The following is a 21,941-nucleotide window of genomic DNA, read 5'->3' as shown; positions in this document are numbered from 1 at the left end:
TAAGTAATTTTTTTTTTTGCCATTTGAAATTCTTCTGTTGAGAATTTTGTTAAGATCTGTACCACATTTTTTAATTGGATTATTTGTTTTGTTGTTTCCTGTCTAGTTTCTTGAGTTCTTTACATATTTTGAAAATCAGTCCTCTGTCAGATGTGATGTTAGTGAAGATCCTTTCCCATTCTTTAGGTTGCCATTTTGTCCTTTGCCTTACTGAAGCTTTTAAGTTCCATGATGTTCTATTTATTAATTGTTGATCTTAGTACCTTTACTATGGATGTTCTGTTCAGGAAATTGTCTCCTGTGTCAATGCATTCAAGGGTGTTCCCTATTTTCTCTTCTATCAGCATCATTGTATCTGTTTGTTGTTGTTGTTGTTGAGGTCTTTGATCCACTAGGACTTGAATTTTGTACAGTATAATACATAAAGATCTATTTGCTTTTTCTACATGCTGACATCCAGTTAGATAAGCGCTATTTTGTTTTTTGTTTGTTTGTTTTTGTCCCTGAATCTTCTGATATTTTAACTACCATCTGGTCACCATGGCCCCACAGTTAGCTCCCAGAGACTCAGAACACAGCCTGGCAGGATTTCCAGTCCTGCTAGAACCAGCTCAGCTGTGGCTGCCAAATGTAGCTTTTTACTAAGTCTGTATCATTCTATTTACCAATGAAGACTTGGGAGTCAAATGTGGAGGTGAAACCCTACCAAATCAGAGAAGTCAAGAAGCAACCAGTTGACCTTTCTTTTTGACTGGAGACCCAGCAAGAGAACTTTCTCTCTACTAGTCCTAAACCAAAATGATTGAGAATTCTCTAAATCTCTCCCTACTCCTTTCTGTGTGTCTTTCTATCCATATTCCTGGCTCCTCCTTCCTCTCTATCGTTAATTTTCTTCAGTGAGTTACTGGCTCTGCCCCCTGATCTAAGGTTAATTTTTATTAAAACAATCTCAGAGTTTCAAATTGTGATCAAATATCCCACAACACCATTTGCTGAAGATGCTTTTTTTTTGCATTGTATGTTTCTAGCTTCTTAATAAAAAAATCTGGTTTCCTTAAGTAGGCAGATTAACGTCTGGGTCTTCAATTTGTTTCCATTGACCAACCTGTCTGTATTCATGCCAATACCATGTGGTTTTTATTACTATTGTTCTGTATTATAGTTTGAAATCAGGGATAGATATGGTGATACTTCCAGAAGTTCTTTTATTTTACAGGATTGTTATAGGTATCATGGGTTTTTGCTTTTCTATATGAAATTGAGTACTGTTCTTTCAATTTCTTGGATTCAGTTTGTGAGTATTTTTATTGAGTATTTTTGTAACAATATTCATGAGGGAAATTGGTCTGTAATTATCTTTCCTTGTTGAATCTTTGTGTGGTGTGGGTATCAGGGTGACTGTGGCCTCATAAAAAAGAATCTGGCAATGTTCCTTCTGTTTCCATTTTGTGAAATTATTTGAGGAGTATTATTGGTATTAACCCCCTTAAATCTGGTAAAGTTCTGTACTAAAACCATCTAACCTAGGGCTCTTTGGGGGGCAGGTATTGGGAGACTTTCAGTGACAGCTTCTATTTCCTTAGGGGGTTATAGGTCTAACTAAATTGTTTATCTGATTTTAATTCAATGTTGGTAAGTGGTATCAATCAAGAAATTTGTCCACTTCATTTAGTTTGTACCATTTTGTGAAACACAAGTTTTTGAAGCATGACCTTGTGATTCTCTGGATTTCTTCTGTGTCAGTTGTTATGTTCCCCTTTTCATTTCAGATTTTGTTCATTTGGATATTCTCTATCTTCCTTCTAGTTAGTTTGGATAAGGGTTAGCCTATCTTGTTGATTTTCTCAAAGAATCAACTCTTTGTTTTATTGATTTTTGTATTGTTCTCTTTATTTACATTTTATTGATTTCAGCCCTAACTTGGATTATTTCCTACTATCTACATCTCTTGTGTATGTTTTCTTCTTTTCCTTCTTGAGCTTTCAGGTGTACAGTTAGGTTTCTAGTATGAGATCTCTCCACATACCCTATGAAGGCACTTAGTGCACTTAGAACTTTCTTCTTACCACTGCTTTCATTGTGTCCTATAAGTTTGGGTATGTTGGGTATTCATTTTCATTGAATTCTAGGAACTTTTAAATTTGTTTCTTTATTTCTTCTTTGATCCTGTTTTGATTCAGTAGGGAGTTGTTCAGTTTCCATGAGTTTGTAGGCTTTCTGTTGTTTCTGTTTTTGTTGAAATCCAACTTTAGTCTATGGTGGTCTGATAAGGTACAGGGGTGTATTTTTATTTTCTTGTATCTATTAAGTCTTTCTTTGTGACCAAGTGTATGTTCAACTTTGGAGACTGTTATGTGAAGTGCTGAGAAGGGGGTATATTCTTTTGTGTTTGTGAAATGTTCTGGAGATTTCTGTTAGGTCCCATTTGTGTCATAACATGTTAACTCTATTATTTTGCTGTTTAGTTTTTGCATGGATGACCTGCCCATTGGTGAGAGTAGGTAGTGAAGTCCCCCACAGTTAGGATGTGTGGTTCAATGTGTGATTTAAGCTTTAGCAATGTTTCTTTACAGTGTGGGTGCTCTTGTGTTTTGGTCATAGATGTTCAGAATTAAGATATCATCTTGGTGGATTTTTCCTTTGATGAGTATGAAATGTCCTTCTCCATCTCTTTTAATTAATTTTGGTTAGAAGTCTATTTTGGTATGTGTGTGTTTTCCTTCTTGGAGTTTTGCTGGTTTGACATTATTTATTTTCTGTATTTCTGTGGGTGAGTGTAATTAACATCTGTTGTTTGTAGTTTTCTTCCTATTACATTCTGTAGGACTGGATTTGTGTATAGATATTGTTTAAATTTGACTTTGTCATGAAGTATCTTGTTTTCTCCACCTATGGTGATTGAAAGTTTTGCTGGGTACAATAGTCTCAACTGGCACCCATGGTCTCTTAGAGATTACACTTCATCTGTTCACGCCCTTCTTGTTTTTAGTGTTTCCATAGAGAAGTTGGGTGTAATTCTTATAGGTATGCCTATATATGTTTCTAGGCATTTTTTCTTTACATCTTTAACATTCTTTCTTTGTTTGGTATGTATATTGTTTCATTATTATGTGGTGAGGTAATTTTTCTGGTCCAGTCTATTTGGTGTTCTGTGAGCTTCTTGTACCTTTATAGGCATGTCCTACTTTAGGTTGTCAACATTTTCTCCTATGATTTTGTTAAATATATTTTCTGGGTCTTTGTGCTAGGATTCTTCTCTTTTTTTCTATTCCTATTAGTGTCAAGTTTAGTCCTTTTATAATGTCCCAGATTTCCTGGAATTTTTGTGTTAGGAATTTTTTAGATTTAACATTTTTTGACCCATGAATCTATTTTCTTTATCATATCTTCAATACCTAAGATTCTTCTATCTCTTGTGTTCTGTTAATGATACTTGCATCTATAGTTCCTGTTCATTTACCCATACTTTTCTATTTCTGAAATTCCCTCCATTTGTGTTTTCCTTATTCCTTCTATTTCCATCTTCATGTCTTGTAAGGGGAAGATTCCTCTCTAGGGGATCCTTAGTCTCAAATATCCAGCAGCTCATTCTCAAATTACTATACAGAGGCTTAATATTTCTTATAAATGCTCAACCAATAGCTCAGGCTTATTATTAACCAGCTCTGACACTTTAAGTTAATTCATATTACTTTTCTCAATATGGCATGCCCATCTTGCTTTCTCTGCATTTGGCTGGCACCTCCTGACTCTGCCCTTCTACTTCCCATTATCCTTAGTTTGGTCACTCTGCCTATAATTCCAGCTGGATACTGGACAATAAGTGTTTTATTAATCAATTTGAGTGACAAATCTTTATAATGTCCAAAAGGATTATTGTACAACAATGTCATGAACAGTTTTTTCTTGGCGCTTTTGGAAGTCCTCAATGAATTTATTGATTTCTTTCCATTTCAGTTAATCTTTTTCTCAATTTTTTAAAAGCATGTTTTTTATTTTCTCTTTAAGAACTCTATCATATTCACAAAGTTGATGGTTTTAAGATCTTTGTGTGTGTGTGTGTTTCAGCTATGTTGAAATGTTCAGGTCTTGCTGTTGTTGGATAGCCAGGCCCTGGTGGTACCACATTGCCCTTTCTGTTATTGACTGTATTCTTATACTGGCCTTTAGGCTTCTGGGTTTGGGATGATTTTAAGTTTAGGTATTGATTCCTGAGTTTTCATTGTTGGGTTAGTGTTTTGTTCCTAGGTTTCTGTTTTCTCTCTGGTCTGACCTTAATGGCCTAGAGTTTTAATGAGTCTTTGAATCCAGTAGGATGTTTCCACTGTTTTGTTTTTTTTTTTTTGGGGGGGGTGGGGGTTCTGCAAGACCTCTGGAGACTTGGATGCTAACATTGGCTTTGTGATTTCAAGTACCTATGCTGCCTCTGAGGTGTTGGGTAACTGCTTGGCCTCTGGAATTTCTAGTATGGTATGGCTTCCAGTACAGCAAAAGTTTCTTGCCAAAGTTGTGGGCTGGGATATGGAGCTCAGGGAATGGGGTACATTTGGGGGCTGTTCAGCTAGGCTTATGGAGTGTTAGTTGGCTGTAGGCAGTGTTTTTACCTTGGTTGCTTAGAACCGGTTTGGACTTGGTTATAGCAGAGTTTTCTACATTAGTTGTTGGATGGAATATCAAGCCCAGGGGAAGAGGTGCAGTTTGGGGTTGTTAGGTAAGCTTGAAGGAGTATTAGTGTGTAGTGGTTGGCATCTTACATGGGGTCCCTAGGTCCTGCCTGGACCCCAGTAAACCGGACAGAGTTGTGGACCTGAGTATGGAGCCCAGAAGAGGTCACACTTAGGCCCCTAGCTCCATCATGGTCCATGGTAAAGCAGAAGACTTCTGATAAAGTTTCAGGCTGGAATGTATAGTCCAGGGGAGAGTAAAACATTTGTTTTACATATAACTGTATGTAGGTTAGGATACACACAAAATATGTGCAATTTTATTATACGTTTGTATACATTCACATGCTTATATATGCATTTAATTATAATTATTATAAATCTATATGGTTATAGTATATATGATATAAATGTATAAGTTTATGTGTTATGCTAGGCTATAGTACATGCATATAAACATAAACTTAGCAAGTCATTTTTCTTAAATTATTATTATTTATTTAATATTTTTTCTTTCTGCAGCTCAACTCTTAACCATTCCTTCTTATTCTATCTTCCATTTAAGGCACAGTGAAGTACTTTATGTGAATTTTCCACTTAATATTCTCAAGATCATTTTGCTCAAAACCTGTCCTTGATGTATTTCTTTGCTTAACTTGGTTTTTGGATAATTTTGTTTCAAGACTCTTTGCAGTAATCACCAGCTCTTTGAAACGTCCCTTGAATGTATAACCTAGCTGGGAGCAATTTCTTTTGTCTAATTTTCTTTTCTATGTACAGACACAGGTTTAAAAATTAAATTTTCTCAGTCCTTGAATGCGCTATTAATTGCATGACATCAATGAGTCAGATTTTGTTTTGCCTCTTCCCACAGCAAGGAGAGTCATGTTAGTACTTGAGTCATACCAAGTCCCAGAACTGAGTTTCATTTACATATTGATGTCATCAGTCTACTGGAAATTTCCCTTTGAAAGTAATATAAATGTCAGGGTCAGAGAATCATATATCCAGAGTATGTGGGCAAAGAAGAAGCTTTGGTAATGCATTCTTCTAGCATTATTCTGCCTTTGGTATACAGTGCCCTGGCTACACGACAATCAAGCACTATTAGCCTTCTGGATTGTCTAATTGGCACCAGCTCTACAGGAACAAAAGGGAGCTGATCCAGGATTTCCAGAGTTAAGTAAGTGAGAGTATTTGGTCAGATCCTGGGACAGGTTCTCTTTCCATAGGTGATCATTTCTTTCATTCTTTCTTCTCCCTGTACTTTATGGAAGCCTCTCTGTCCCTAAATTCCCTGTCATTTGATCTACATCTGAAGAATAGTGCCATATAAGAAGTTAGAAGGGTTAAGTAATAGTTACCCGGTGGGGAGAAACTTTTCTCAAGTTTCCTTTGACAGCTGAAACTCAGTCTTGCAACACCAACTCTCAACAAACACTGGGATCACTTTCTGGAGTGTGGTTTGGTAAGGAATGAAGAAAGATATTCCTATTGATGTTATTTCTCAGAATAGATCTCAGTCCATAATATTGTTGTTGACCAGAATACCCTTTGTACATTATAGCTCATTGCAAAAAACAAAAATGATAAATATCTTATAGTGAGATATCCATGATGATTTTAAAGAAAGGGAAAAAAGACTTTAAGGAAAACACAAAGGAATTGCAGTGTTAGAGGAGATGCCATGTTAGTAGCATGGTATAATAGAATAGATACACTGTATTATACAAAATGTACAATGGCTGAATTTTGATGCAGCACTTAGCAAATCCAAAACTTTTGAGATGAAACCATAAGAATATCTCAAGTCAGCTATCTTTAAAACTCAAGAAGGATATTTTAGATGTACTATTGTGTTGCTGAAAACAAAGACATAGAATAAAGTGATGGAGAGGCACTGTTCGCTCAAGTTAGGAAACTCACCAGGATCCTATGGAGTTAAAGGTACACATCTTTTTTATGCTTTTATTCACTTTCTTGCTGAGACAAGTATCATTTATTTTAACTTGTATATTCCCTAAGTGGCATATTAATTTGTTGTCTGAATTCTTTAAAATATCAAACTCCTCCCTGTCACTGTGTACAGCCAGAGTCAGCCTGTTTGGTAGCATGCCCCACCCCCATACCTTAACTGGGCATGGGATACCCAAGTGCTTACCAAATCAACACTCTTAACCATGAGGAAAATTGTGTGCAGTTATCATCAGCAACCTAATGATGTAGGTGTACAGCAAGGGCTGTGTTAATGTCTGGGACATTTATACAAACGTGCCACTCTGGCAACCAGAGACTTCTCTCTCCACTCGATAGTTTGAGCAGAAGTAATTGCATCAATTCCTGTAAATTGCTACCTGATGTCTGCCCTCTCATTGTGGGATGGAAAGCCAGAGCTCTCTCCATGTGTGATGTGGCACAGCCAACCCCACAATCAAGGTAGAGGTGGTGTAAAAATAATAAAAACCCAGAGACAGATATTGGGATTCAAGTTAACGATCAGAAAAGCAAAGCAGCCAAACCACTAGAAAGTTCTCACCTCTACCAAGGCTAAGATGAAAAGGAGGAAAATCCTTTCTTCAGTATGACTGCAGACTGAATACCACATGAAATCTTGAGCTCCTGTCTTATATACCTCTATATTGCTGGGATTAAAAGTGAATGCCACCACTGTCCAGACTCTATGGCTAACTAGTGTGGCTGCTGGGATTGAGGGTGTGTACCACCACTTCCTACCCTCTATGGCTGTAGCTAGCTTTGCATTCTGATCTTCAAGCAAGATTTATTAGATTATAAACAGTATATCACCATAATAACCCCTTTTTGTCTAATACAAAAGGAAGGTTATAACTAATATAAGAAAAAACTATATATGATAAGTACAATAACTATATACAATATATAATGCAATAAATTCATCAACAATATCTAGTCCATTTGCATTTAACACATTCATAGAAAATACTCCATATCTCTCCTGTCTAGGTGGGTCCAAAATTTTGTACCTAATTTAATTTTTATCACAACTTGCATTACCATCCAAAGCTACCTGTTGATATCTCTCAACCTTATACACTTTATACCTCTTTAGTGGGTTTTTTTTCTGAGTCTGTTAAAAAGGAAAAATTATAACTATCTAGTCTTCAATCCCCTCAGAGACCTGATGAGGAAATAATATTAATTAGGTAAGCAGGAAGTAGGAGCAAGCAACTTCCAAAAACTATGAAAAATGACAGAAACACCTGGCTGCCTGTATAGTCTCCCAAGGTTCCTCTGCAATGTTAGGGCATGCATCTTCAGCATACAGGTCTAGCATATCTGAAAGACTTTTCTGTGAAGCAAGAATTTTGAAGGACTATCTCACCTTGTCTTGGCAAGATTGGGCAGTCACTCTCATTTGTGTCTTGCTTGTAGAATTTGGATAGTATACTGTCAGCAGTTGAGGCAATGGCACTTTCTTGCCCAGTAGCTTACGTTTGCCAGAAAGAACAGACTCTATGGCTAACTAGTGTGGCTTCTGGGATTAAAGGTGTGTGCCACCACTGCCTGGCCTCTATTGCTATGGCTAGCTTTGCATTCTGATAAACAATATATAACCACATAGAGCTGATTTCCTCAGCCCCTGCTTGTGATGCTCTGGCCATCAGCCAAGATTCCAGGGACTGATTCTCATGCCGCAGCAGCAACAAAAAATGTGGAAACTGTGCAACTAGATACTAACACTGGGCCATACAGGAAGAACCAACTCATTTCTCAGGATGCATCAAGCTCTGGACTCACAGTTTCGACAATGTTTTAGGTTCTTGGACCAGCACTAAGGGCATTAGTTTCATGATTCTGCCTCACAGATCTTATATCTTAGATGCTGTCCCACAGGGGAGTGGCTTGTTGTAGGCCGAGGGAGATGAAACATGGAAGTGCTGCATATGAATAAACCCTAGAAATACCAGCTGCATCTCCTAGAGAGTTGTGTGCAGTCCCTGAAGTTTTCTTATTGTGGTAAGTGCTTTGTGGGTACTTGACAATAAAACCTCTTCATGGCAGATTTAACACTGATCCAGTGTAATCTGGTCTAAGGAATTTTCTTCAGGGCTTGGCTGGGATATCTTTATGGATTATAACGACATAGTCACTGGTTCTGGGAACATAAAAATTACTATGTATGAAATCTTATTCTGAAAATGCTATATTTTTCATTTATAGTTTAGTTGAGTGAAATATTTTGAATTTAGAGGACTAGGAAAGTCATAACTTTAAAAGAAAAGAAAGAAAAACAAAACACCCAGAGTGACATGCTTCCACACATTGACCTGAAACTGCTAAAGAGGAGTCAAGTCCCAGTCTATCTGCAGTTACCTATCTACTCACTATGAACAAATGGAGCACCACAACCACAAAGACAGAGGATGGGGTGTGTGGTGGAAGAGGATATGTGGTTCCAGCTCCCTCACTCTGGGGGCATTTGCCACTTATGTTTGTGTCTTACCTAAGTGAAAACCTTTCCTTCCTGCCCCTTGGGGTTCACCTTGTTTTGAATACTTTATAGTGCAGTGATGTCACCAGTGAATTTGTGTCCTTATTTTACATCTCCTAACATTATTCTTTGTACTTTTATTGGTGAAAATTTTGTATAAAATTTTTTATTATTTTTATTTTAGAAACACTCTTATTTACATATCCATCCCCCCATTCCCTGGTCCTCCCATCCTCCCATACTCCCCACCAACACCCCAACCTAACCCCCACCCCCTCCTCATGGATAGTGAGGCCCTCCATGGGGGACCATCAAAGTTCCTCACATCATCTGGGGCCCAGGCCCTCCTTCTAGTATCTGGGATGCAATAGTATCCCTCCATAGGGAATGGGTTCCCAAAGACTATTCATGCTCTAGGGATAAACACTGGCTCTGCTGTTATAGGTCTCATAGACTGTCTTGGCCTCCTAGCTGGCACCCACATTCTGAGGGCTTGGTTCAGTCCAATACTGGTTCCCCATATTTATAACTGGGGTCTCAGTGCTCTCACTAGGTCAGGTCAGCTATTTCTACCACTTTCTCCAGCACCATCCTGGCTCCTTTGCTTATCCCTCCTCCCTCTCTGCAACTGGATTCCAGGAGTATGGCTCAGTGTTAAGCTGTGGGTGCCTGTTTCTACTTCGATCAGCTACTGGATGAAGGTTCTAGGAATGGTAACCAAGGTAGTCATCAATCTCATTATAGGGGAAGGGCATCAAAGGCAGCCTCTCCACCACTGCCTAGATTCTTAGTTGGGGACATCCCTGCGGATCCCCTAACATTACCCCTGTGCCAGACCTCTCTCCCAACCTGTACTGTCTCCATGAAGGCATCTCCTTTCTTGCCTCTCTCTATTCCTCTCCTGTCTCAGTCCTCCTGTTCACCTCTTCCCTCCCCTTCTACCCCTCTCCCCTTCCCAACTATTTCCTCTCTCCCCCCATGCTCTTAATTTTCTCAGGGGTACTTGTCCCCTCCTCTTATTTGAGGGACCATGCAATCTTCTCTTGGGGTCCTCCCTGTTTCCTAGCTCCTCTGACTGTGTGATTGTAGGCTGGTAATCATTGGCTCTATGTCTAAAATCCATATATGAGTGAGTACATACCATGTTTGTCTTTTTGTGACTGGGTTACCTCACTCAGGATGGTCTCTCCTAATTCTACTCATTTGTCTTTGAATTTCAACATTCCATTGTTTTTTTCTGCTGAGCAAGATGGTACCTCAGAATTGTTTTGATTTGCATTTCTCTGATGGCTAAGGATGTTGAACACTTTCTTAAGTGTCTTTTAGCCATTTTTAGATTTCTCTGTTGAGAATTCTCTATTTAGTTCTACACCCCACTTCTTAATTGCATTGTTTGGTGTTTTGGTGGCTAGCTTCTTGAGTTCATTGTATATTTTGGAAATCAGCCCTCTGTCAGATGTGGAATTGGAGAAGACCTTTTCCCATTCTGTGGGCTGCCATTTTGTCTTGCTTACTATGTCCTTTGCCTTACAGAAACATCTCATTTTCAGGAGGTACCATTTATTAATTGTTGATCTCAATGTCTGCGCTACTAGTGTTATGTTTGGGAAGCAGTCTCCTGAACCAATCCATTCAAGGGTACCTCCCAGTTTTTCTTCTAAGAGGTTAAGTGTGGCTGGATTTATGTTGAGGTCTTTGATCCATTTGGACTTAAGTTTAGTGCATTCCGATAGATATGGATCGATCTTCAATCTTCTACATGTCCGAATCCAGCTATGACAGCACCATTTGTTGAAGATGGTTTCTTTTTTCCATTGTATAACTTTAGCATCTTTGTCAAAAATCAGGTGTTTGTAGGTGTGTGGGTTAGTATCAGGGTTTTCAATTCAATTCCATAGGTCTACGTGTCCACTTTTGTGCCAGTACCAAGCTGTTTTCAGGACTATGGCTCTATAATAGAGTTTGCAGTGAGGGATGGTAATGCCTCCAGAAGGTCCTTAATTGTACAGGGTTGTTTTGGCTATCCTGGATTTTTTGTTTTGCCCTATAAAGTTGCGTATTTTTGTTTGAAGTTCTGTGAAGGATTGTGTTGGGATTTTGATGGGGATTGCAGTGAATCTATACATTGCTTTTGGCAAGATTGCCATTTTTACTATGTTCATTCTACCTATCCAAGAGCATGGGAAATCTTTCCATTTTCTGGTATATTTTTTAATTTCTTTCTTTAAAGACTCAAAGTTCTTACTATAAAGGTCTTTCACGGGTTTAGTTAGTATTACCCCAAGCTATTTTATGTTGTTTGTAGCTATTGTAAAGGGTGATGTTTCTCTGATTTCTTTCTCAGCACGTTTATCATGTGTATATAGTAAGGCTATTGATTTTTTGAGTCAATTTTGTGTTTGACTCAAACACTTTGCTGAAGGTGTTTATCAGCTGTAGGAGTTCCCTGGTGGAGTTTTTTGGGTCACTTATATAAACTATCATATCAACTGCAAATAATTAAAGTTTAACTTCTTCCTTTCCAATTTGTATTCCCAGATCTCCTTTTCTTGTCTTATTCCTCTAGCTAGAACTTCAAGTACAGTATTGAAGAGATATGGAGAGAGTGTGCAGTCTTGTCTAGTTCCTGATTTTAGAGGAATCACATTGAGTTTCTCTCCATTTAGTTTGATGTTGGCTGTTGGTTTCCTGTATATTGATTTTATCATGTTTTGGTATATTCCTGATCTTTCCAGGATCTTTATCATGAAAGGATGATGGAATTTGTCACAGGGTTTTATAGCATCTAGTGAGATGATCATGCACTTTTTCTTTTGTTTATATTGTGGATTACATTGATGGATTTTCATATGTTGAACCATCCTTGCATCTCTAGGATGAAGCCTACATGATCATGGTGGATGATTTTTCTGATGTGTTCTTGGATTTGATTCGCCACTATTTTGTTGAGTATTTTTGCATCAGTGTTCATGAGGGATATTAGTCTGTAGTTGTCTTTTTTAGTTACATTTGTGTGGATTGGGTACCAAGGTAATTTTAGTCTTGTAAAACAAGTTTGGCAATGTCCCTTATGCTGCTATTGTGTGGAACAATTTTAGAAGTACTGATATTAGCTCTTCTTTGAATTTCTGGAAGAATTCTGCACTGAAAACATCTGGGCCTTGACTTTTTTTTTTTGAGGGGGGGGATTGGGAGAATTTGATGGCTGCTTCTATTTCATTAGTGGCTTAGCTCGGTTTAAATTGCTTATCTGTTCTTGACTTAATTTTGGTAAGTGATATCTATCCAGAAAATTGTCCATTTCCTTTAGATTTTCAAGTTTTGTGGAGTACAAGTTTTCAAATTACGACCTGATGATTCTATGGATTTTCTCAGTGTCCATTGTTATGTCCCCCTTTTCATTTCTGAGTTTGTTAATTAGCATGGTCTCTCTCAGCCTTTTGCTTAGTTTAGATAGAGGTTTGTCTATCTTGTTGATTTTCTCAAAGAACCAATTCTTTGTTTCATTGAGTCTTTGTAATGTTTTCCTAGTTTCTACTTTATTGACTTCAGCCCTTAGCTTGAATCTTTCCTGACATCTACTTCTCTGGGTTGAGTTTTCTTCTTTTTGGTCTAGAGCTTTCAATTTTGCTGTTAATTCCCTAGTGTGACTACTCTCCAGATTCTTTATGTGGGCACTTAGTGCTATGAACTTTCCTCTTAGCACTGCTTTCAAGGTGTACCGTAATTTGGGGTATGTTGTGTATTCATTCTCATTAAATTCTAGGACGTCTTTAATTTTTTTTTTATTTCTTCTTTGACCCAGAAATGGTGCAAATTGGGCATTATTCAATTTCTATGAGTTTGTAAGGTTTCTACAATTTGTGTTTTTGTTGAATTTTAACTTTAAAGTATTGTGGTCTGATAAGATATAGGGGGTTATTCCAATTATTTTGTATCTGTGGAGGTTTGCTATGTTGCTAAGTATGTGGTCAATTTTACAGAAGGTTCCATGTGGTGCTGAGAAGAAGGCATATTCTTTTGTGTTTGGATGGCATGTTCAAAAGATGTCTGTTAATCGCAATTGTGTCATGACTCTGTTAGTTTCTTTGTAAGTTTTTGTCTGGTGGTCCTGTCCAGTGGTGAGATTGGGGTGTTGAAATTTCCTGCTATAAGTGTGTGAGGTTTTATGTGTGATTTGAGCTTTAGTAATGTTTCTTTTACGAATGTGGGTGCCTTCATATTTGGGGCATAGATATTCATAATTGAGACTTCATCTTGATGGACTTTTACTGTGATGATTATGAAATGCCCTTCTTCATCTCTTTTGATTGATTTTAGTTTGAAGTCTAATTTGTTAGGTATTAGTATTGCAACACCAGCTTGTTTCCTGGGTCTGTTCAATTGGAAAATCTCTCCCCCTCCACCTTTACTCTGTCTTTGACATTGATATGTGTTTCTTGTATGAAGCAGAACGATGGATTCTGTCTTCATATCCATTCTTTAGCCTGTGTCTTTTTATAGGCAAGTTAATACAATTGACATTGATGGATATTAATGACCATTGATTGTTGATTCTTGTTTGTTTTTTATTTGCTGCTGGTGGTGTTATTATGTGTGGATTCCCCCTCTTTTTTCATTTAGTGTTTCGTAAAGTGGGATTATCTATTGCCTATATTTTTGTGAGTGTAGTTATCTTTGTTGCATTGGAGTTTTCCTTCCAGTATTTTCTGTAGGCCTGGATTTGTGGATATGTATTGTTTAAATATGTTTTTGTCATGTAGTATCTTGTTTTTTCCATCTATAGTAATTGAAAGCTTTGCTGGTTACAGTAGTCTGGACTGGCATCCGTGTTCCCTTAGCATTTACAGAACATCTATCCAGGACCTTCTGGCTTTCAAAGTTTCCATTGAGAAGTTGGGTATAATTAGCATAGGTCTGCCTTTATATGTTACTTGGCCTTTTTCCTTTGCTGCTCTTAATATTTTTCTTTATTCTGGAAGTTTGGTATTTTGATTATTATGTGTCGATGGGACTTCTTTGTGTGGTTTAGTCTATTTGCTGTGCTGTAATCTTCTTGTACTTTCATAAGCATATAGTTCTTTAGGTTGGGGAAGGTTTCTTTATGATTTTGTTGAATATGTTTTCTGTACCTTTGAGTTGTGTTTCTTCACCTTCTATACCTATTATTCTTAGATTTGATCTTTTCATGGTGTCCTGTATTTCCTGGATATTTTGTGTTAGGGATTTGTTGGATTTGAGATTTTCTTTGGTCAATGACTGTATATCCTCTAGTGAGTCTTCAACAACTGAGATTCTCTCTTCCATCTCTTGTATTCTATTGGTTATACTTACATCTGTAGTTCTTGATCATTTACCCAGTGTTTCTATGTCCAGCATCTCCTGATTCTGTATTTTCTTTATTGTTTCTGTTTCAGCCTTCAAGCCATGAACTGTTTGAATTGTTTCCTTCACTTGTTTGGTTGTTTTTTTTTTTTTCTTGGCTTTCTTTAGATTCTTTAAGACATTTATTTATTGATTGATTATTTTGTTTGTCTTTTCCTCAATTTCATGTATTTTTTGTTTTTTTCTTCAATTTCTTTAAGGGTTTTTCTCCTTTCCTCTTTAAGGGTCTCTATCATCTTCATAATATAGTTTTTAAGTTCTGTCTCTTCTTCTTCCTCTGCATTGGGCTTTTTACGTCTTGCTGGTATGGTGTCCCTGGATTCTGGTGGTATCATATTGGTCTTTCTGTTTTTTGAGTGTATTCTAATACTGTTGTCTTCCCTTCCCTTCTTTGAGTGGGTGCAAGTAGGGTCTCTCTCTCTCCTCTAGTCTCCAGGTGGAGTATGTGGGCCAAGACTTCAGTGTCTGCAACTCTGGATGGTCTGGCCTCTCCTGGTATTCTCTTCACTCAAGCAGAAGGTGGAAAGTGGAGGGGGGCAAGGGTGAGTTGTGGCTAGACCCAGGGTGGGCCTTTTTGCCTGGGCAGGTCCACTGTACTTGAAGAGCAGGCCCAGGAAAATCCCTGGATAGGGTGTTGGGAGTTGGGGCTGGAGGAGAGGCCAGACTCAACTCAAACAGAAGGCATTGAATAGGCCAAGGGTGAGGTGTGGCCAGACTCAGTGAAAATCTTGTATCAATTTTAAGTATATTTGGTTTGTTACAATAATACCTTTAAAACAACAGGAAAAAAATTGGCTGGCTGAGGGTGTCCAGGTAGTGCATGCTGTCACAACTGCTGTGAGTTCATATGCCCTGCTATGTGTGGAAAACATTGATCCAATGTAGTCACCTACTACCTTAAGCTCAAACTAAACAAAATCCAAGCATGGAGTGGGGAGGAGGGCCTCAAGTCCCAATGTATCTGAAAAGTTATTGGTAATTGATAGCAGCCAGACAGCAGGAAAGGGAAAGTCAGTTTTCTTTTATGTGTGGTTCCTGGCAGGTAGATCATGGTACACTGGAAGTTGCCACACCCAAATGTATATGGGCACCTAAAACTGGCCTGAATGGGTTAACACAGAGAGAGAGCAGACACAAAGTTAGGTGGGAAGGGAAGGGGGACTGAACTGTTAAAAGTTGAGGGAAGGGATGAATATAATAAAAATAGTTTTGAAAAATTATTAAAATATTTTAAGACTCCATAATAAATTTTGTGGAAAATAATATTTTCATTTATTATTTTAAATGCATTGTTCAGTAACATTAAATATATTTACATTATACATACTATGTTGTACAACCATCATCCATACCTCTAGAATTTTGTATCTCCCTAATTTGAAACTCTACCTCTATGAAAGTACTAACTCACTATTATCAAATAACTTTTTACAAATTAGCATAGAATCAAATGTGATTGGTCAAGATCTTCTATGAAATGTGCAGGTATCTTTAGCAATGTCCTAAAGCACAAATTTTCCTATAGGAATGTCACTTTCATTCCAACTCTGAAAAAATTTAGATAGTTGGCTTCTACTTAGATGTCGTTACAATATAACTCAGAGAAGTGACAATGAATAAAGAAAGACATTATTCATCACAGTCAAATTTTGATTTTTGTCTAGTGCACAGCTCAGACTTGTCCACCAGTGCATAAAAAATTACATCATCACCATGGGCAGACCTCTAGTCCTGTATCATAAGCCTTAAGGACAGTGATTTGACCAAAGTTCTGGCCTGAAATTTAGACTGCTGCCTGTAGTATTACATAAAATAACTGTGCCAATTTTTGGAAAATAATGGGTATTTAAAAAACACAGCTTTTATAAAGTAAGCTAGCTACTGAACTTTAAATAGCATATTATAGTACTTGCACATTCGGGATTGACATGGAGGGTCTTCTTTAAACATTTGTTTCATTTTTATTGTGTGTGTGTGTATGTTCTGCTTATTTGTATGGCTCATGAGAGGAGATGTCTGCAGAGGCCAGTAGAGGGACTCAGATCTCTAGAATTACAGGCAGCTGTGAACTACTTCAATTATCCATTAACTCTGACTATTAGTCAAGGCACTGCTTTGGCCTTCAACCACTCTCTACAGGATGCAGTGACCCAACCATCTGACTAGTGGTCCACTGATGTGAGATCTTGAAATAACTAGGGCAAGTCTCATCTTCCAATGAATCAGATTCATAATTGGGTTTTCTGGTAAGATCTTAGAATCCCCAAACACTTGGCATAAATGGAAAAGGAAAATTGGTTTTGTAGATTCTAAAGACACTTAGTGAGATCAGAATCTGAAATACCTATCTTTTGGTTTGCAATCCTGTACATTTTACCACCAGAAAGTGGCATAGTCAGCCCCTAATTTAAAGCATATTTCATATGTTATAGAATTATTATCATAAGCCAGCTGTACTTTGTAGGACAAGAGACTATAATATTATTGAGTATGTTGGATATTTGTTGAAAAATGAATCAGTTGGTTAGAAATAAGCACACATAAAATAATATGGGGATGAAAAGACAATATATGTATCAATACTTGTAAAGTATTATAGTCAGGGAAGCCAGATCCAATGATAGTGTCTACATGTTGAGATAAGTTACTATTTCTTCTACTGTGGTTTTAATATGGAAACAGAACTTGGCAAAATCATCTACATGGTGCCAGATTTGCATTCATGCAACATAAAACTAGGAGGTGTCATGTAAGCATGCATAAAAATCCCCCAAACCCACTGAGACCCTATATGGCTGGGTTGAAATTCCTGGTTGGAAGCTCCCAAGAGAACATTGTATGAAACAATGAAGGAAAACTTATGTTCCAAATTTAAGGAATTTTTAAGGAAATTTAAGGAATCTGCAGATGTCAGGTCCAAGAGACATTGATTAATGATAGTTGGAGACACAGAATAGGCCTGATCCCACACAAAGGCTATATGTATTGCAGATGGCAAAGCTTGAGGAACAAGGTAACCTTTGGGGCACAGAATTATTCCAGGCATGAAACTGTAGTGCTTGGTGTTTGCTCGGGTGGGTTTTAGTCTTACTTTTTCTCTAATATTCCTATCTTATTGTTCTTCACTTTTGGGATTGAAATGTTTGCTCTGTGACATTGTCTATTGGAAGGATGTAGCTTGTGATTGGATTTTTGAGTGGTCCAGTTAAGAGATTACACTTTGAGTCTCAGGATAGACTTTCAACTTTTGGAAAACATTAATAACATTAGCGACTGTGATGAATTCTTCATTTGGAATATATGCACTAGCTTTATGTGATGGATATGAATGTATAAGGGCAAGGGTGGACTGTTGTGGATTGAATATGAAATGTCCCTTTATTAGCTATGCTCTTTATTGTTGTCACATCTTGCCATATAAGAAAGCAACTTAATAAAGGTTGGGTTTATTTCAGCTTAAAATAAAAAGAATGAGCCAATTGTGGCAAGAAAGTAATATTGGCAGAAGCATGAGTCAGCTAGCTAGTCACTACCCAGAAACAGAGATTAAGGACATTTTTTCTACTGACTTTCTCTCTTTTATATTTATTTAAGGACCTCACCCCATGGAATATTATTACACACAGGTAGGCTGGGTCTTCTTACCACAATTGCCCTGGTACAGAATTTCCCTCACTTATTTATCTCCTAGGTGTTGCTATATTCAGTTAAGTTGACCAGAAATATTGACAGTTAGTCTCCATAAGGTCATATGTCTGAATGCTTCATTAATAAATGGTAGAGTTATTTGGAAAGCTGTGGAAACTTAAGGAGATGGACCTTTGATGAGGTTGCCATCTGGGGATAGGCCTTTTGATTTGATATCTTGACCTTACTTCTATCTTCTCTCTGTTTTCTGACTGCAGACTCAGTGTTGCTTTACACACTGGCCACCATGTCTTCCCAAATATGTTATGCTGTATCCCTTCTTAACTGTAAGGAAACACCAAATGTTTCTCCTTTAATTTGATTATTTTCAGGCATTTTGTAATGAGGAAAGTGACTAATAGATATATGATAGATGATACCAGATAACCATGAGGCTCCTTAGTTGCAAATGAATTTCCCCAACTGTCAGGAAATCCATGCTAGTGATCCATGCAAGGCTCCATCCTCTATGCCAAATTGTTCTTACCCTGGCTGCCCTTCACTGTCCTTAATTTACATTAAGATTTGGCACAATGGATATTTAAATTAAGTGTTGGTCCAAATTTTCATCCCTTTAAATCAGAACCAGGATTAAAACATTACCAGTAGCTCCCATAATAAGAAAGAATATGAAGACTTTCTTCAGAGCTATGATAGAGACAGCCTATTTCTCCAATGCTTATTCTAAGCTTTGAAATTGCTCTATTTCTTATATCCATTTTCTAGGTCTGTCAGAAAGGGTGAAGAATGCCACAATTTTACAAATATTTTCCCTTATAGTGATCATTCTATTTACTCTTCTCTCCTCTGTATTTAGTTCACTTCTACAAATTCTTATTAACATTTTTCCTCTTTGTAACTTGCCTCCTTCTTTTTATAGGTACAATGGGATCTACAGGACCATGTTTCTATGGACACTGTATTGTCATGTTCCTTCTTCACATGATCACACCAAGCTCGGGTATAAATCTGTCACTCACTCTTATAGCTTTAGCAATATTAAGTGTGCCAGGAATAGTAAGGAGCAAGATTCTAAGACTGTTATTCCTAAGGTTCTAGGTAACTGTGTTACTTTTCTATTTCTGCCATAAGCAACCTAAAAAGAAAGCATTTAATTCAACTGAGGGTTTCAGAGGGTTAGAGTCCATGATGGTGGACAAAGGCCTGATGGCTATAGCAATTGAGAACTCAGATCTCATATCTGTTAAGCATAGTGCACACAGGAACTTAAAGAAATCTCCAGTAACATACTTCCTCCAACAGCCACACCTGCTAATTCTTCCCTCACAGTTCCACCAATGTGGGGCCATTTTCATTCAGACACAGTAACTACAGGGGGTAGGAATGAATTATTCTCAACCAGATATAAATTTTTTAACTTAGATTTGTTTCTGGTTTGGGGAGAAAATACAAGCAAAGAATATTAAAAACTTGCTCCTCAGAACTCAGTATTCAAACATGACTCATATGCCACTTTCATATTGGGGAAATAGTTCAGTGGTGACTTCACATAGGGATCCACGAGAGTTATCACATACAATATGATGAGGAAAGCTGCATCCTTGACTTTTGATACATTTGAGTTTGAAAGGGCGTTTGTGAAGTCAATATATAGATTCTTTGGAGCACATAAAAGAAAAGTATGAGACAATAAATGGCACAGAAATGTAAAATGTTCTAGTATAAGCTGCATGTTAAGTGTGAAAATTCTTATTGAATCATATTTAATTGTGTCTCACACTTGGCCAGGTTGCCACAAATGTGTTTTCACATAGTCTTGAGCATAACTGCGAATACAGCTATAATCATTTCTGTGAGTTGGGATGCTGGTGCATGTTTATATTTTACTATTTTATTGTGGTATTGGAAATGTTATTCTGCACTTTGCCATTTTATATCTTTGTTGATAGTATACATGAGCTTGTAAGGTACATCTCACAACTGACAATATTGTTTTGTAACATCTACAGATAAGAAATTAGAGTCTCTGTGATTACTTTTTATTTGGAATTAATCAATAATGCCAACTATCATTCAAAATCTACAATTTTTCTAAAGTACATTTTTGTCCTATTTCCTTTGCACTCCTAGTATTCTCTTCCTTACTTTTAAACAACTTTTAAGAATCAATTTCTTTCTCTGTTCTACATTATCCAAGTAATTCTGTCTTAATAAAATTCAAAATAATTGCCAAATATATTTTGGATGTGTAGAATTTTTTGCTATGATGTTTTATTATTTCCTTGTAGTTCTTGCCATTTGTTCCACAAACACTTGCTTATCTGTTTTAATTGATATTATATTCATAATAGCTAGAAAATGGAAACAAATTAAATGATCTTCAAATGTTGTGTGAATAATGAAAATGTAGCATACATATACATATATATATATATTATTCAGTTGTAAAAATGAAATCATGAACTTTGGAGGAAAATTAATAGAACCAGAAAAATTATATTGATTGAGGTAAGCCAGACACAAATAGCAAATGTCACATGCGCTCTTTATCTAAGATTCCAAAGTCCAAATCTTCAGATAGAGTTTAATTCCCCAAAGAAATGAAATTCTTTTTTAGCAATGCTCAGAGTTATACTAATTTGTAAAGATTAATTATGTAGGCACACTATTATCCTATTAAATGGCCAATAAGATAAACATTTTGTAATATAAGAAATTTATTTAGATTTTAACTTCACATTAACAATAAACATTTTCAACTTTACATATAATACATGCAACATACTTCTTTTTTCCCCTCCCTCTCAACCCTCCCCCATCCCCCTACTGTCCCCCACCCCATCCACCCTCCACTCCCCATGCAGGGTAGGGCCCTCAACAGGGGCTCCCCAAAGTCCACCACATCATCCTGGGCCGGGCCTAGGCCTTCCCCCATGTGTCCAGGCCAAGAGTGCATCCCTTCATGTGGGATGGGCTCTCAAAGTCCCTTCTTACACCAGGGAAAAATACTAATCCACTACCAGGGGCCCCTTAGAGTGTGGAGGCCACCTAATTGTCATCCATGTTCAGGGGTCTGATTCAGTCCTGTGCTGGCCTCCCAGACAGCAGTGGGGTCCATGTGCTCCCCCTTGTTCAGGCCAGCTGTTTCTGTGGGTTTCACCAGCCTGGTATCAACCCCTTCGATCTTCATTCCTCCCTCTCTGCAACAAAGTTCCAGAGTTCAGTTCAGTGTGTATCTGTGGTCTTCTGCCTCTGCTTCCATCAGCCAATGGATGAGGGCTCTAGGATGGCATAAAAAGTAGTCGCATTATAGGGGAAGGGAATTTAGGTTATCCTCTCCACCATTGCCTAGTCTGTCAGTTTGTGTCATCCTTGTAGATCTCTGGAAATCTCCCTAGTGCCAGATCTCTCCTTGGACCTAAAATGGCTCCCTCTATTATGGTATCTCTCATCCTGCTTTCCTCTATTCTTGCACCAACTCAATATTTCTGCTCCTCCATTTCCTCCTCTCGTCTCCTCTTGTTCTTTTAAGATCTGTAAATTTTATGTTGAAATTTTGATGGGGATTGCATAGAATTTGTAGATTGTCTTTTTTTTATAAAATGACCATTTTTTACTATGTTAATTCTACAAATCCATGAAAATGGGATCTTTCTATTTTCTAATACTTCTGCAATTGCTTTCTTCAAATACTTGAAGTTCTTGTCATTTAGGTCTTTCAATTGCTTGATTAGAGTTATCCCCAACATATTTTATATTATCTGTGTATTGGT

At 37.4% G+C, this 21,941-nt stretch overlaps 1 protein-coding gene across 3 annotated transcripts in view; it reads left to right on the top strand.

Annotated features, from left to right (window-relative positions):
• The first annotated feature begins 5,668 nt into the window (after positions 1-5,668).
• Positions 5,669-21,941, top strand: part of LOC100758417 (selection and upkeep of intraepithelial T-cells protein 1-like) — a 36,552-nt gene continuing 20,279 nt past the window's right edge. For 2 of the 3 annotated variants that reach the window (XM_027402477.2, XM_035439717.1), the window contains exon 1: positions 5,669-5,847. Coding sequence is in view for 1 of the 3 variants with exons in the window: in XM_027402475.2 (XP_027258276.1) it covers positions 19,093-19,168 (76 nt within the window). In the remaining 2 variants the exon portion in view is untranslated. Of the gene's footprint in view, positions 5,848-19,087; positions 19,169-21,941 lie in introns of all 3 variants that reach the window. The other variant, XM_027402475.2, reaches the window with a different exon arrangement.

This window comes from Cricetulus griseus, chromosome 2, assembly GCF_003668045.3.
Source record: "Cricetulus griseus strain 17A/GY chromosome 2, alternate assembly CriGri-PICRH-1.0, whole genome shotgun sequence".
Classification (NCBI taxonomy): domain Eukaryota; kingdom Metazoa; phylum Chordata; class Mammalia; order Rodentia; family Cricetidae; genus Cricetulus; species Cricetulus griseus.
This window is presented reverse-complemented; position numbering and strand designations above follow the sequence as displayed.